At 35.5% G+C, this 17522-nt stretch overlaps 1 protein-coding gene across 9 annotated transcripts in view; it reads left to right on the forward strand.

Moving 5' to 3' along the window:
* The window catches only part of PHKB (phosphorylase kinase regulatory subunit beta), a 68267-nt gene that overhangs the window by 17044 nt on the left and 33701 nt on the right, over nucleotides 1-17522 (forward strand). For all 9 annotated transcript variants that reach the window (XM_064671121.1, XM_064671122.1, XM_064671123.1 and 6 more), the window contains 6 exons: nucleotides 1972-2087; nucleotides 9081-9144; nucleotides 11749-11844; nucleotides 13446-13643; nucleotides 14367-14424; nucleotides 16608-16685. In XM_064671121.1, coding sequence (XP_064527191.1) covers nucleotides 1972-2087; nucleotides 9081-9144; nucleotides 11749-11844; nucleotides 13446-13643; nucleotides 14367-14424; nucleotides 16608-16685 — 610 coding nt within the window. The remainder of the gene's footprint in view (nucleotides 1-1971; nucleotides 2088-9080; nucleotides 9145-11748; nucleotides 11845-13445; nucleotides 13644-14366; nucleotides 14425-16607; nucleotides 16686-17522) is intronic.

The raw sequence follows: 17522 nt of genomic DNA on the forward strand, positions 1-17522 counted from the left end.
TAGTGGAAGGTGCTGGCAGATGGCTGATATTTGGCAAGCTGTCTGCAGAAATATGTTTGTACACACAACTCTTGGCTTTAGAGGCAATCCCTGCCTGCTTGATGTCAGGCATGGCAGCTGTCAGTGAGTTACCCTCCAGTTTCATCTGCTGGCAGTTGAAAAATTAATTTAATCGTGTCTTTGCATCCATAACAAAGATAACAGTGTATGATTGTGGCAATGAGAGAGAGCAGTTATCCACAGGTTAAACAGTTACATGAGTGTTTGCAGTCATCCATGCTGTGTGTGGGTTCTTTATTACACCTTGATCTCCACATGCTCGACTTCTGGATAAATAAGCCTAACACACACAATCCATAATTTCTGTAAGTGCCAGAGAATTGACTTGGTTATAGCATTTACATGCCTGTGATATGAATGAATTGTTTTCTGAAGGTTTTGGTTTGCAACAAGCTCTCTGCTGCCTTTTTCTGTAAATCTGCTGTTTGGAAACCCTTAGTTAGTCTCATAAAATGTCTAATTGACTTTTTTTTAATGTGTGTTCTACTCATCATCACTGGTAGAAGTAATCAGTAAAGTTATATATTTCTGTGTGGTGCTCTTTCCTTCTTCATTTAGCTGATACATCTCAATTTCAGTTATTGATAGAGATAGGAGAAGCCACACCCTTAATCACTGGATATCCTGGCTTCATTCACTGAAAGTTCATTTTAATACAACCAAATGCTAAATTACAGAGATGAATATCTAAGGAATGGGCTTATCCAAGGAGTGGGACAGTGTTTTCTTGAAAGTAATAGCTATGAAAAGATTTAGGGTACAGGTAATTGTACATGTGCATCCCATAGTGAAATTTTAGCAGAGGCATATTATATAGAGAGAGACAAGTGTGTCTAGAATTATAATATTGCTGATGGACTGGTATTAGCATAAAGAGTGCATCTGAAATACAAAATTTTTAAGATTTAAAGAAACATGGAGAGAAAAGACCAAACAGAAGTATAAAGATAAATGAAAATGAAAGCAAATACCTTTCAGTAAAAGATTTGGGTTTTGTTTTGTAGCTCATTAAAAAAATAAAAACCACATGACTGTAATAAAGTTGATCCTTCTGTCATTCCCCTAATATGGTTGTGTATTTAGCCATTGCAATATTCTCTTTATCAAAGAGTCCCCTGAAATAATTTAGATGGATGAACCAGCGTAAATTTTGTGTTTGTGGTTAAATTTTCTCCAGGCTCTAATCTGTGGACTGTTTGAACTGAACTGTAAAACTTATGATCAGTTTAATTTTTCTACAGTTGAGCAACTCCAAATGTCTTTTTCAACAGTGCAAATGAGTAAAAATTATCTGCTTAAATAGGTCCCCAGCTATAGTTGAATACACCTTAAATACCTTAAAATACCCTTCAATACCTTAGTATTCAGTTGAAACATGTTGATCCATGGAGATTCTAATTATAATAAATTAGTTTAGGGTTTTATTCATGTTTATAAAGGAGTGTGTTTGAATCTGCATAAGTATGTATTATCTGGAGCTAATATAATAAACTTTGGCATGTTGACTCCCTTAGAATTAATTTAGAAACAGCACCAAGATTTCTGTCCTAATCTTGGAGGATATAATTTCTTTTGGATTCTGAAGTTTGTAGAATAAATCTTTTTTGAAAGCTCACCTTTTTGTAGCTCTCCAAATATGTGTCTTGAATATGAAATAATTTTTATCCCTGGCTTTGGAAGAACTCTTGCATAAATTCACATTGTCACCTCATTTGGAGAGCTCTTAATATTTTGTGATTAAGAACTGGTCTTAAGGAGAATACCTGAGCTTGGGTACATCATGCTCTGGATTCATACAGAAATCGATGGAGTTATGATGGCTGAGGAATAACTGTTTTGTCTCTTGGAAAAAAAATGAATAGAAAAACTGGTTTCATTTTCCTTCAGTCACTTTTCCTTTTCTTCCTGTAGGTGTCCTTTATCCAAAACCTTGTGTTTTGTGTGGAGAGGTCCTATCGTGTACCAGATTTTGGTGTCTGGGAAAGAGGAAGTAAATACAACAATGGCAGCCCAGAGCTGCATTCAAGGTGGGTGAGCAAATGTGGCTCTGTCAGTTAAAACAAGTAAATGAATCAAAAAGATTCATAAAAGAATTCCATAAAAGAATTCATGGAGTGAGTTAAAAATAATAATGCATTAAAATACTGTTTGAACTAAATTAAGGTTCTCTAAAGACTGAGAGATGTATTTTGGGAAAATGTGAAGATAATTTCATCATCATATGCCTGCCGAAATAACCACATAGATGCTTAGCTGTTTGAGTATTCAAATTCCAATAATTATGTGCAGCTGCATGCATATAATTCTGAAAATTGTGTTCAGAACTGTTCAGACCCTTTAGGCACATGCAATAGTTTGGATTCACAAGAATGGTTAGGAATACCCTGCTTTAAAAAGGTGTTGAATCATGAGTCTAGATTTTCTCATCTCCACCATGGTGGGAAGAAGATGCTGGACACTGGAGGCCAGCCCAGTGCCGAGCCTTTTTCCAGGTTCTTCAGATGCTACAAGCAACTGGACATGCTGATCCCTGTCCCAACAGACAGTTAGCAATGTTCTTAACATTTTAATGTTATAGTGGTCCTGTTCACTTAAGTGGAATTGCTTATGTGCTGTCTGTCTTGAAGGATCAAGTCTGTAATCTGACAGCTTGACTTTTCTAGTGTGACTGTTATTTTCTTCACTTCTTGATTTCTGAGGTTTTATTATTCATAAAAATGGCTATAGCTTGGATATCTTAGGATTTTTAAAATATTGTTGATCATCCTAATTACCAAGGGCTTGCAAAGAATACATGTGTTTCTTCCAGTTTTCAATATTGCCAATGAATGTGTGTTCTCATTTGAGAATGGAAGTTTTTTTCTGAGTGCACATACAGTCACATATATTTTAACCTATAAGTCTAATTACATGCTATTACAGCAAAACACTTAATTTAGGTTTTTTTTTTTTTCAGGGCTTTTATAGAACCTTTGTACCAATATGAGAACTAAAAAAATCAAAATTGTTGTTATATGATCTGCTTTATTTGTTTGCTGGGGTTTTTTTCCTCCTGTGTAAAATTGTTGAATGGCAGACTATATGAGCATTCATGTAGAGAATCATATACTTCCTTCCACATCTCACCTTGTGCAAATGTGCAAAAGGAACATAAACTCCTGTGTCTCCTGTTGTTTGCAGCATTCTGGTTATTCAGTATGTGAATTTCCTCCAGGGAAAACGGAACATCTTTTAAGCAGATGGAAATGGGCTTGTTGTTCTGTCTTAATCTAGACTGACATTTATAGGTTGGTTTCTCGAAGGTGAAGTTCTGTGAGATGGACTGAGCCAATCTAACAGATCATTGAACTAACACAAAAGGAAGCACAGAGCTTGGTCCTAATTTAAGAAGTAGACTTTGGTCATCTGAAACAAGTATTGCCCCTATTTATCTTTCTTTGTGTGCATGTTGATACTCTGCTTTGCTGTAGAAAGCTGGTAGGCAATTTCCCTTGTTCTCATGAATCAGAAAAAAATGGAAGAGGAACATGCATCAAAAGATGTATTTAGATATTATTGAGGAAAGCCCTGGGTATGCTAAGATATTCTATGTACTTTGTTATGCTCGTGGGGTAGTGAATCTACCAAAGAGAGCTCTAAAACCCAACTTTTTTTAAATTGATGAAGCAATTACAACCATCAGGTCTACTAACAAATGGTGTATGTGTCTTCAGTGATTATGTACCCCAAGCCAGTCTCTTAATGTCAGTGTTTAGTGTAGTGTTCTCCTGATCCTCCAAACCTACACTGTAAATCTACATACAGTGTGTGTTTGCTTTCAGAATGAGAAATTAATTATTGTCTTTTATTGCAAGAGGCTTTCTTTTTAAAGAAGATATTATATAATAGGGAGTCTATGAATAGTAGCTGTAAAATTGTGGCCTATGTTAAAAGATGCAGATATTTTAAACCTTCACAGTCTTGGTATTCCATCTTAGTACAGCTCAAAACACTTATAATAAATGATAAATAGCAGAACACTCTGGAGCAGGTCTGCACTGATGTGTGCAAATTGACGCCTTTTATTGGTTCAAAGGCAGGATTTGTAACAGCTTTTATTGCAGTGTGATCCCCTTCCTGAGCGGCTGAACTTCTGAAAAATGAATTTGTCCTGTAAGCATTTGATCAAGCTGTTCTCCAGGCATCTGCTGATACCTCTGCAAAACGTCTTTGACATCTCCCATATGTGCTGTGAGAAAAATGAAATTGCCGAAGTGCAGCATCTTCATATCCCGAGTCTGGGACTGCAGAGCCTCAATCTTGCTCTTCTCTGCAGAGCAGGTGTTATATTGCTATAGTGCTGTTCTTCCTTGCTCTATTTTGATTTATATAGTTAGAAAATTATTATTACTGATGGAGGATTTTTTTCTTGTTTACTTATTTTTACCATCCTCTGTGGTGTTTGATGTCCCAGTTCAAATGCACAGCTCTTGGATGGAGGCAAGCAGCTGAATGGGAGGAGGATTAGAGATATATATGCTTCAAGGTGTATTTTGATTAGCAGTTGCTAAGAATATTAAAATTTTAGTGTTTGCCCTCAGATATTTTACTGAGAAGAGTGAATCTAACAGTTAGAAGTTACTGGGAATTACGAATGATGTTTAAGTGCATTTACTAAATATTTTTTAGCAAACTGGAAGTACAGTTTCTCTAGGTTAGTCTCACCTTCCCCTGCCCTAATTGTAGCTCAAGGTCAAATGTATTAGTATTATGATTACAAGTCTGCTCTTGATAATCCTTGCCACATCACAATAATGGGCAGCTACAGTAAAGTCTTAAGATTGCACCTGGTGAGGTTCAGTGTGGACATGAGGAAGAAATCTTTTCATTTGACACACAGTGAAGGACCAGAACAGAATACTCAAAAGAAATTATGGAATCTCCATCACTGGAGGTTTTTGAGACTTGTCTAGATGAGGCTGTGGTTTACTTGAATCGGTCTTGGTTATCACATCTGGCTTGAAGTGTGGTTTCCTAGTGGATTAGATGAGTTCCATGTGTTCCTTACAGCTGATGACTTAATGATCCTGTGAAATTTTCAGAGGAATATTTCTGGAGAGTTTGAGTTAGGTTTTCTTTAGGGCCATCTCAAAGTAAGAACCTTTTTCTCTGCGCATTGAGTCCTACATGTTAATACAGTATGTTTATGGTGGGTTGCTGAGTGGAGGAAGGAGCATTTATTAAAATACATTTTGCCATTAATTCATACTGTTAAAACAGCCTATTTCTTCTGTTACTAAATTATAGAGTATGAAGAATGTATTTTCTCTACAAAGACACGAGCATAATGTTTATTATAAATCCTCTCTTGTAATTTGCCCGACAGGAGGGCATTAATCAGTAGGAATGAAACGAGTGTCTGAAGTGTGATCATAATCCTGAAGTGTGCTGTGTTGTTTGTTTGTTCACTCTTTTGAAGACATACTTGGTATGAAGGCTCTTCTCAGACTTTTTTTTCTTTTAAAGTAACTTCCTCCTGTGATTTACCCATGAAACCCCTGGTAATCTAAGTAGTAAGTGTGTGTTTGGTGAAGGGAATGCTTGATAATGTTGAGAGATTTATATGGTCACTTGCAAGTAATATTTGTGTGAGTAGAGAACTCTCCAGGGGCTTTGAATAACTAGGGGTAGAAAAATGCTCATCATTTATGGTAAACATTATTGTTATTGTAGAATAATGACTGTGTAAAATACAGATGATTTCAAGGAGGGAATACATATGTCTTGAATTTTGCCTATTTTGTAGGCAGATTGAGTAGTTTTACATTATCTGAATGCAGTTGAACATTTGAATATTCTCGAACATTTATTACTTCTCTAGCTTTTGTCAGTAACTTTTTTCTCTGAAAATGTAGGACTTGGTATTAGAACTGTTACTTGAAAGGGAAAAGAAGAATTAGGTTTTAACGTGACTGCAGTGTGCAGGATTTCTGATTTTCATTTTCTGTATATGCAATTTGGTAATGCTACTTAATTCCTCTAAAAAGTTCTGTTCTGAGTCATCATGCCCATTTGTTTGGTCAATTGCTAGGTGATAATTGGAATAGAGCAATTTTTAGAACAACTACATTTTTGTTTAGGTATTTGAAACAAAGCCAGAGAAATAATTATATCCACAGTACTTCTGAGTTCAGTTTATTTCTTTGTGATATTCTCCAGTACTAAAAGCTTTTATCATCAGAAGACACAAAACTGAGGGATTTCAGCACTGTTTGATGGCAGCTGCTCAGAGCAGGACGTAGTTAAGCTGGTCAGCTTTCTCTTGTTGAAGCAATTAGAATTGAATCCCATGAGTACTATTTCTGGCAGTGTTTCAGAAAGGAAGATGGACGTTTATAAATGATAAAGTGTGAAATCAGTATCTAAATTATTTCTACCATTAAAACCAACAAAGGTAAATGTAGTACTTAAAAACCAAAATTCTGTAACTGCCTTGTATTTTTTTCATTATTTTCAGTATTTTCTGTGTAATTGTAATTAAATCCCATATTTAAAATATAGATTAGTAAACATTTGAAATTTCATGTTTTACATTAATGGGACAAATTTATTTACAGTAAGGTAAGACTTGCTTTGATCCCAAAATGCTTCATGGAGTATAGAAGAATAAAGATTAAAGCACAGTCCCTGTTCGCCGGTTTCTGACAATTTGGTTGCTCTAAGTCTTTTTGTGGATGGACAATGAAGCTGTTTGTCAATACTGTCAAAACTCTTACACAGAAGTTGGGAATGTTAGTGATTATTTTCTGAATATTTTTTATAACTCGGTGTTTTAAACTCTGTGTCATGGGACAGATGTAGGGATAGCATATGGGTGGTCAGTGAAGTAAAATCCTGTTGTAGTTCATGTACAGCTGAAGCAGGGACAGCTCAAGGCACATTGGTCAGAGGAAATGCAGTTCAGGGGAGACAAAGGTGTAACTTAAAATTTTAGTTCCATGAATGATGTAGGGAGAATTACAGTAAGCTTTGTTTTACCAGATTGCCTAAGAGAATGTGAAAGGTGTTTGTTTAATTAGCTGAACCTCTGCAGTCTTTCTAGTTCCTACACTTGTATGTCACCACTGAATAGGAAGTGCAAGGGCCTTTCTCTGCCTTGCCTGTTTGTGTTCAATAGAGCTGTCAGAAATCTGGGAGTGTTAGATATTATGTTTTTAAACTGTAGCACTGTTGGGAACTGGCTGTCACAGGAGAGTGGAAGGCTTAGGCAAAGTTTTAAAAAGCAGAGCCTTACTGGTGAGTCTCGAGGTGCAGAAAGGACTCCCTTGCTTTCTAAACTCCTTCTTGGGGAAGGGTTTAGATGTGGCTGGATCCCATCTTAGCCTCGGACTGTGTTAGCAGTTTAAATTGAAAGGAATTATAGAGGTAGGATTAAACCACTTTGTCCCACAGGTTTTAACGATGGCAAAACAGAAAGATTTATGTAAATGAATTATTTATTATGACAAATTAACAAACAAGTGAACAGACAAAAGATCCTAACCAGAATTATTTACTACACAGTGTAAAAGCTAAAAAATCTACTAGTAGAGTATTATATAACGAAGTAATATATTGCACTGTAACAAAACAATTATATTAAAGCAATTATATCGAAGGTAGCAAAAGAAACAATCATTAAGTAGAGATTGATATAACTCACCATACAGGCTAGTGGGCAGATCTCTCTCTCTTAACCCCTGGGGAGTAACCATGAAGAGGCATCTCTGCTTCACAGGAGAAGCTCCACACTTCAGGGGAGTGTGTGGAACAATCTGCTATATGGAAGTTTGGACTGGGCTTTTATAGTTATAAAGTGATGGACTGGTAGTCACAGGTTTACAAGCTCACAGGCTAGCTTATCTGCCACATCTTGTTTCAAAAAATGGATGTATATTGGAAGTCTGGTGAACCAGGATGGTTTTAGCATAATTTAACACCAAGACAGCACCGTGGCACCAGCAGCTGCACTTGCATGATAGCTTGCATGGTGGCCTGCAGGATGGCTTGCATAGTGTGCATTACTGGAGTTTAGGTCAGTTCAGGGTGGACTGTCCTGCCACACTGGCTCATTTAATAATTTACTTTCTGATGCCCTGTGACCTTAAACGTCTGGAATTTTGGAATCGACATGCCAAAAATGCACTGGTTTCTGTGTTTGTTAATGCTTCAGCTCCTCACTGCAGTTGAATGGATGTAAGTGAAATTGGCTGATATAATTATGTATTCTTTAAACTGAGAAAAAGAGAAGAATGTTTCTTTGCTACTATTTTTTGTTTAAATACTCACAAGGAAAGTATAAAACTACACTTTCTTAAAGAAAAGGCTTTGTTAAAGTGTATATTTTTATTTGTACTGTATAATGTACATAATTGGTAATAAATTAATACGTAATTTGTTTTTAAATTATATGATCTAGTGATTTTAGTGCATAATGTCTTTAAATGTGAACCTGCTCACTTGAAAGCTTGTTGATAGTATTTCTGGGTCTTGTTTTGTTTGTGATAGATATTAGCCATGGAGTAAGTGAAATAAAAGATGTATCACTGTATGGTTGACATCAGAAAACCCTTCTGTTCTGAATCCAGATTGATGAGTTCTTTTATTATATGGAAAGCTAGAAATCAGTCTTTTAAACTTCAGTGCTTGAGAGCTGGGTTGAAAAATCGTGCTGAAGTAAATCCTCTGTCAATAAACTACTAGCAAGACCTTGAGATACATAATGCCAGATGTCTGGTAGCAAGGTGAGAGCAAAAGCACTTTTTCCAGATGGTCTCTGCCATTTGAAGACAAATAAAAATGCTGAATAGTGTTTGAGAGAAAAAAGGAAAAAAGCCAAAACAACCCCAAATTTGCTGTGTCATCATTTTAGTAACATAGAGGTTAAGCACAAAATTCAAATCAAGAGAAGATCATTAGCTCTGAAAGCTGGCAAATGTGTTAAATTTTAGCCTGGGCTTGAATTATGATACCTCTGGGATTTTGTTTTGTTTTCTCCTCAGCTCCGTGGGGCTGGCAAAAGCAGCTTTAGAAGCAATTAATGGTTTCAATCTCTTTGGAAATCAGGTAATAAATGTGTTTGTTTTCTCTCCTTTTTTTTTAGCAGTAATGGTTTAGACTGTGAGTTGGGCAGTTTTAGATTCCAGCTTTAAAAAAGTTGGTTTGCAAACTGACTGGTAGAGAATTTGTCAGATAAAATCACTGTGCCCTTACTATCAAGAATTACTTTTTTTATTTCCTTAAAAAAAAATTCTATAATGGTTCCAGCTTAGCCTGAACAAGAACTTTGTTGCCAAAACATTTTTTTTCCTTCAGGACTGTATCTCTTGATGATAGAGTATTCTTCTGCCTACAAACAATACCTTACTTTTGTCTGCTTCCCTTATGTTTTTGATTAAGACTTTAAAGAAACTACTTTTATATGATCCCACTGTTTTACTGGTTTTTAATTTCAATATGTGGCATAGCTGTAAAATCTTTTCCCAATCTTTCACATGGTTTGGATGAATTAGGAAAGCAAGCCTTTTCTGAGAGTTTTATATCTGAGTTGTATTCCCTTTGTATGTGCTTCTTTCTTTTTGGTATTATACCTACAGTAGTCTGTAGCTAAAATAAAAGAATATTCTTTGAAATTAATGGTTTAGAAAATGTACAAATGGAAGATACGTCATCCATTTTAAAAGCTGATGTCAAGTGTTAAGGACTAGGAGCTAGTAAGGATCTTCAGTAATGATCAGACATTATACATGCATTGTATTTCAGAAATAACATTTATCTGTAATCTTTACCTTCCCAACAGTTTCAAGCACCAGTAAATGTGGCTGCTGGTTTTTTTTTCAAATTATTTTTTACTAAATTCTGAAATGGATGAATAAATTGCTGAAGCAAGACCAGTTATGCTTTGAGAATTTATTTCCGAGATATTTAGTTGGCATAAACAGAAACCATTTTGACCTTCAGTCTATGGCAGAGTTTGCCTTTGTGCTTAACTCCAGCTGTGTTCCAAAAGCTTTGAGAAATCCTGTTGAGCCCCTCGAGAGATTTGTTTGCACCTGCAACTGCACCAGTATAACCTGCATAAATCACTGCTGGGGTGACAGACAGACAGCTTGTGACAAGATAAACATGTTTGAAGTCTGACCTAGTCAGAGTGTAATCACTTGTTTGTTTATGAGCTATATATCCTATATTAAAGACAATTTTATTTTTTTTTTAAATAAATCAAGCCTTTGTAATGTGTCCTTACTCCAGAACTTTACAGTCTTTAGAGAAGTGAAAAATAGTTCATTTGTAAGACAAGGTGCTTGTGGGTTTAGCTTGCTTTTGAATCCCCAAAGAATTCTTCACTGTAGCACAGAATTTGAAACTGCAGTGCACATGTGTGGGCAGGCTGTGTTCAGAGCTTGTAGATGAATTTAGAGATTTGTGAATAATCAGAGTCTGGATTAGGAAGAAAGTAAATTAACAAATCATCAAAGCAAATGTGATTATTTGTGTGCATTCTTAGCACTATTCAGTATATATCTTACTGGAATGATTAAGAAAACAGAGATTATTTTCCATGGGCACAGTGGAAAAAACATTTTGTTTAGCCTAGTAAAGCAAAAGCTGAGTATTTGTATGATAACTATGTATAATTAGAGTGCAGTTAAAGAGTGAGTCAGAAAAAACCCTCTGGAAAGGCATCTCAGTGGGTGGTAGTACTGACACCCAAAGAAAGGTGGCCAACTACTTCTGGAGACACTTAATTGGAAATGAAAGTGTTTAATAATTAGAAAGGGAGGGTTCTGGAACAGTCTCCCTGGGAGAGTAGTGTACCAAAGAAACAGTGCTTTTTAGGAGAAATTTGGTGGATTTATGAAAACTCATGGTCTGATGTTTATGACCATAATGGAATGAGTTGGCACTGAATGTGTCCTCCAGTGGGGTGGTTCTGAGATTCAGTATCAGTTGGAATGTATATGGAGATACCTCTTCATTAACAAACTGCATTGAGTTTGCAAGAAGTTGCCTACTGGTAATAATTCTAAATGCTGTTGATTGTGTTTAAACAGTGTCTCAGATATGGGAATTTTTCTGAGTGTTTCAGGAGGTATCAAAAAGGTGACAGATACAGTGTAGAATTACAGAATGTTATTAGGAAATAGATTTTGCAAGGAGTAGATGTTAATAATGCAGACCTTACAATAACTGAAAAGCAGACAATTTTTGTTTGCTATGGAAGCCCTTTTCCAAAGCAGTACCTCTGCTGAATATCTAAGCAGTGCCTCTATGCTGAATATGTGTTCTAACTGCCTTGTAATGAAATATTCAACATCACTATTAGGAACATTTCCTGCAGTCACAGGGAAGGACAGCTACTCTTTTTGTTTGTCCTTAATACAGTTGTTATTTTTCAAGAATTAATGGAAGGATTAATAGCCTGAATGAATCATATAATTGATAATCAGTATTATAATAGATACAGATAAAATCATTAATTTTGGCTATACTTAAATGAGTTTAAAAATCCAAATTATTTTCAACTCGATGTTATATTTTCTGACTGAAATTACCAGCAGAATACCAGACTATGACAGCATAACCCAAATAAAACACAGAACCAATTAGTTTCCCCAGAATAAGCTAACCTTCTTCCCTTTCCATTAAACAAATGTAATGTGTTTACAGGGCTGCTCTTGGTCTGTTATATTTGTGGATTTTGATGCCCATAATCGTAACAGGCAGACTCTGTGTTCGCTGCTGCCCCGAGAGTCAAGGTCTCATGTAAGTAATTAAATAAAATTCTCCTCGACAGACTGTGGAGAAAATAAATGGATGTGAATTCTTAGTTGCATGATGGCCCTTATGTTCTGCTTGATAAGGATGGGAATTTGCTGGGAAGGTGTTAAATTTTTGCTTCTTAAGTGTCACTGTGCTGTAGTTGTTTTTCTGAAGTGGAATTACAGTGGTGTTCTTTATTTTGTTAATACATAGGTTAGAATAGTAGCATCTTGGGAGCTTCCTAAACAATTGTAAAATAAAATTGGAAATAACTGAAGTTTTGCAGTCTTGGTGATTGTTTTCCTTTTGGCCTAGTTTCCACTATACACTCTGTGCCTGCGTTTTTCAAACACTTTTTGTTTTAGCTTTAATTCTTTCTTTTGTCTAGGAAAAAAGCCTTTAAGGTTGACTTATCATAAATTACTGAATATAGACAATTTCTTGTTATTATAAACTACCGTTACAAATATATTTCCTCAGTGAGTAAATCTAAGTGACATAAGTATAGATTAGTTAAAAAAAGATCTATTTCACTGCTACCATCAAAGGTGAATTTGGGTTTTGAAAATCAGTAGTTTAAAATGAGTGTTAATAGAGTTCTGCTTTTTTGTATGTTCTTGGACGTAAGAGCATTTTTGTTCCTGAAACAGACTGTTATAATCTTCAACGTTAATAGTTTACTTATTGTGGGTAAGAATTATGGAAGAGTTGTAATGCTGGATAATTAAAATAAAAGATGCTGTCAGCTACTTTTTTTATAGTCAAATGGTCTTTTATAACTCTTGCTGTTTGTTATTTGCTGGAGACTTGAAATATTCCAGCAGAAGCTGATTTCACAGCTTACTTATCCCATAGAAGGAATCTTTGTGTCCTTTTCTTCTTTTTATGGGTTCATGTCAGTCATATTGGCAAAAACATGTTATTTTTAACAGCTGAATATCTTGAATATGTCAGCAGAAAAGAATACTCTTTTGTGTTTCTGTAAGCCTACCTGTAATGGTGATGCACTGGTTAGTAATTTTTCTATGTTTTTAATTTATGATAGGTACACATGATTCTTGAGAAGGTTGCTCATATTTTCTTCTGGAATTATTCCCTTATCCTCTTAATTGTTAATCAGATAAGCTTGTTTGTTGAAGCACCTGAAGACTATTCCTGAAAAAGATGTTCAGAAATGATAATTTAATCACTGCACCTTTATAAAATATTTGTGATTCTTTTGAGCATATGATACCCAAATGTTTGTATTTCTTCCAGGAATAACCTGGAGGATATATTTTAAAAAAAAAACCCAGCAACAAAACACAAAGTTTTAGAATGTTTTCACTTATGCCTGCACATTATCAACTGTAAAACAGGTCAGATTCTGAGTCAGAGTTCTCTTTTAAATCCTCTGTCTGGATATTTGGGTTGTAGTTTATCCTGGTGTCTCTTTAGAAGTCTTATTTTGCACCTTATTTTAGTATGTTAGTACTAGGATTTTGATAAAGGTAAGTTTGGAACATTATATTTCACTTAGTAAGTTAAACAGTCTTTGTGCATCAAATAATTGTCAGGAATCTAATTAAACGTGTAACGTCCTATTTCTCCCTCTCCTCCTACAGAATACTGATGCAGCCCTTTTGCCCTGTCTTAGTTACCCAGCATTTGCTTTGGATGATGAGGTTTTGTTTGGTCAAACACTAGATAAAATTATCAGAAAACTGAAAGGAAAATACGGGTTTAAAAGGTTTCTGAGAGATGGGTACAGAACAGCCCTGGAGGACAGAACCCGGCGGTACTACAAACCAGCAGAGATCAAGGTAGAGCAATACTTGACCTGTGACCTTATGGACAGAGTGGGGTTTTCCAAAATGTTTAGGCAGTACTTGAAAAAGAAAACCAACCCCAAAGCCAAACAAAACAAAATCCTCACAACACCCCAAAAGAAAACAAAGCCAAGCCAGACACCCCTCTGCAGTAATTGTAATTTGAATTGCCCAGTGATGCCTAATTGCTTTAAGTGAAGGAGATGCATTTTGTAATTTGCATGTGCAGTTTTCAGAGATTGCTAAGTCAGCAAGTGAGTCATTGGTTTGTTTTGTAATGAATGTGCTTTCATTTACATTTAGGGTACAGTTGATTTCACATAACAAATAAGGAAATTATTTATCATTTCATTTCATTTCACAGCTGACTACAGTCTGAGTGCATAGAAAACAATTTTGCTTTTGATCACAATATTTATCAGTAAAAGTTATCTAAATGAAAATTTATTTCTTTTTTTTTTTCCCATAGTTTCCCTGTGAAAAATTACAAAGTAGGTTATTTAAATATTCTGCTTGAGAATGAGCCACAGCAGATATAAAGGCACAGTTAAAGTGACTGTAGGATTCAGGAGTGGTAACCTAAATGACAAACTGACATTCTAAAATGTTTTTGCTTTTATGATTGTCTTTTGTTGCTTAGAAATTATTCAACAGAATTATTCAGATATATTTCCTTCAATGAAAATGATGAAATGTCTGAATTTTTCTTCTTTTCAGCTTTTTGATGGCATTGAGTGTGAATTCCCTCTTTTTTTTATTTTCATGATCATCGATGGTAAGTGTAGCTTTACATCCCTGTCCTTGAAAGGCATTAGAGAGATGAGCTCTTAGAAGAAAGAGACAAAATTTTCCTGTCCTGCGAAAATAAACCATAATGCAGTGACACTAAATATCTCATTGAGAGTTCTGCCTCCTGGGTTAAAAAACCCCCAAGCACCCCAACCTGTGGTGACCTGTTTTTAGAATAGAACTTGACAGGGGTGTTTTAAAAGGTTCAGTCTGTGACATTGTCCTGCATTGCCTTTTAAGCCTAAAAATCTTTCACAGTGTATCAAACCTTTGCAGCAGCACACAAGAGAAAAGAAAATGGAAGAGAGAACACATTGACACACTGAATGTTGCAGCAGGTCTTTTCAAGTTGAATATTGAGTGGAAATTGAAACAGAATTCAGAAAGAAGAAAGTGAACCAGAAAAGGCCACAATTTTTCACAGTCAGTCTGACTGAATTAAAAAAAAAACAAACATAAAATCACAACAGCAGCAAAAACACCACTACCTAAACCTTGTCTTGAGGATAGGAGACACACCAAAGAAGTTCAGGGGATGATTCAGGATGGAAGCTAAAACTTCGATAGGACAGAAGTCTGATTAAGCAAATTAGTAGGGTTACAACTGTCAAAAAGATTTCTAAATGGATTAAAATCTGGCCTTTTTTTTTTCTTTTTTCCCCCCTCTGTAGTATGTTAAATAGTTTTCAAATAAAGATAGTGAGAGGCATAGAAATATGCTGTCTGCCTCGACTCCTCTGTGGCCAGCCACAGATTAAAATATTGTGTTTGAAGATACAATAAGGTTTCACAATTGATATTTCTAAAGGAGTGCTTGATGTTTTTCAAAGAGTGAGGCCCAAAACTGAGGAGAAAGGCACTGACATTTAATGCTGCCCACTTGCAGTTTTGGGAAGAACAAAAAGGTAGTGATCTTTAACTGAAGTTATCAGAAGAATAAAAGAAGCATTTTACTCTTCTTGTGTACAAAAAAGAGTAAAGAATACTTTGCACATACATGTCCTTTCTTCCTGGACCGCACTTTTAGCAAGTAGACCAATTCTGTTAGTAGATTTTGTGCAAATATCTCCAAATCCACAGCTTTCCTTAATGCAAAATTTGAAGTGTAAACAGACTGCAAAAAGACAATGGAATGGGAGGAGCAGATTACAGGGGAATATCTCTGTAATGAAAGCATTAAAGAAACCCCTCAAACTGCTGCATTGTGAATAGTGGTTTAGCTGTAAGCCTATTTGCCCATCCAACACACACACTACAAAAGAAAGCCTTTTCTGCAAATTGTATTAAGCAACTAAATATCCAGGTAACTTCTGGTAGCTGGGTTTTGTTACCTGTATGACAATGGGACAGTGCTTGTCAAAGTGATACAGTTTTTGCTGGATGAGCAGAAATGCTTTTGGTATTGTTGACGTATATTTTCATTTAAGAACTTTTGATGAACTTAGCACTGGTCATGTTAGTGTTGATCAGATTCATTTTGGGAAGTTCTGCTAAAAAAACCCATTTAAGGCACTGGTACTCCCAAACACGCCAGTGTCTCCCCAGAAGCAGCATCAGAGAGTTAACTGTTTTATTTAATCTTGAGGTGTGTCAGCAATTCTCAGTCTTTGTAATATGGTGATATAATACCTGTATAACTTACAGATGTAACATTCCATCAAAAAATCTTTGGAGAGATTCAATTTGCTACTTCAAATTTCTTTTGTATTTATTTAATGGGATTTCTGGGCAACTCTCATCTAGATCAGTTTGCAACTCTGCTCTCAATACTTAGAATGAGGCTGTTTGTGTCCACACAGGCACATAAGCTCTGCCTCTTCGTGCTGCTATAATTGAGGAAGTTCTTTACAGTGAGCTGGGCTGGTTGTCTGTGTCCAGGTCCTGCCCCCTGTAAGTTCACAGCTTTCCTATCCCATGTAACTTGACATTTATTTCAGTTTAAGCTACTAACAGAACACCTGATTCATGATCCCTGTGAGATTGAGCTGTAGCAGTAAGTGAGGATATACAGTTTAGTCTTTTACTTCTGTGTAGATACTAAACAGTTTGAAAAAATATTTAGTTTTGAAAAATAAGCACTAGATTGTTTTTTCTTTTTCTTTTATGAACATTAGGCTCATGAAAAAATTATTTCTTCCATTAAATCAATTATTGTTTGGTTATTTTTAGGCGTTTTTAAAGGAAATCCTGCACAGGTAAAGGAATATCAGGATCTTCTGGACCCTTTGCTTCAACATACACCTGAAGGTATTATCTGGAAATCATTCTCTGAAACACTTGTAGCTTTTTATTTATCTGAAATAATTAAAATACTGACTTCCCTATTAATGTATATTGTGGTCAGAGCAAAGGAGAAGTAAAAATATCAATATGTTTCTCCATGGCATAATACTGATACTAAAATAATCTCTTTTATGTAGTAGATACATTACATCATAAAGTGTGATAACAAAAGTAACATTGTCTGGAAAAATGCTGCTGATACTGATATAAGTTTTATACTGTACCCACTCATTCCTCCCCTGCTTCATTTTTTACAATTTACATTGTTCACTTTGACTTTCCTGGCAAATAGTAACTGCCAACAGTTAGGTTGTTTCAGTGTTCCACCTGGATACAATTGAGAGTTGCTCTCATCTTTCATTGTCACTTAATTTCACAAGATTTAAAAAATAATTTACTACATGCATATGAAATTGGTTCTAGCTTAGAGCAGGGAAAATGGCAGCATTCTAATATAAATGTTCTCTTGCTTAGTTTGTGCACTCCAGAATGTTTGTGGCACTGCAGACGAGGCTATTGATGGCTTACAGGCTCATTCATCCAAAATTCAGTTAAAAAAAAGAAAAAGACCATAAGTTTGAGTGGGAGGAAAAGAAATGGCCAGAGAACAGAACAAGCTTCAATATACTGACAATCCAATTTTAAAACTCAGCATTTTAGTCACCTGTTCTTACATCTGTGGTACAGTTACACAGGTAGATGTAGAGTATTTTAGTCTGACTTGTTCTTTAAACTTATTGAAGTGAACTAGTTTCTATAAGAAAAACAAACATTTCCTTACCAAGTTTTCATTATGTAACC

Source organism: Pseudopipra pipra, chromosome 14 (genome assembly GCF_036250125.1).
Source record: "Pseudopipra pipra isolate bDixPip1 chromosome 14, bDixPip1.hap1, whole genome shotgun sequence".
Lineage (NCBI taxonomy): Eukaryota > Metazoa > Chordata > Aves > Passeriformes > Pipridae > Pseudopipra > Pseudopipra pipra.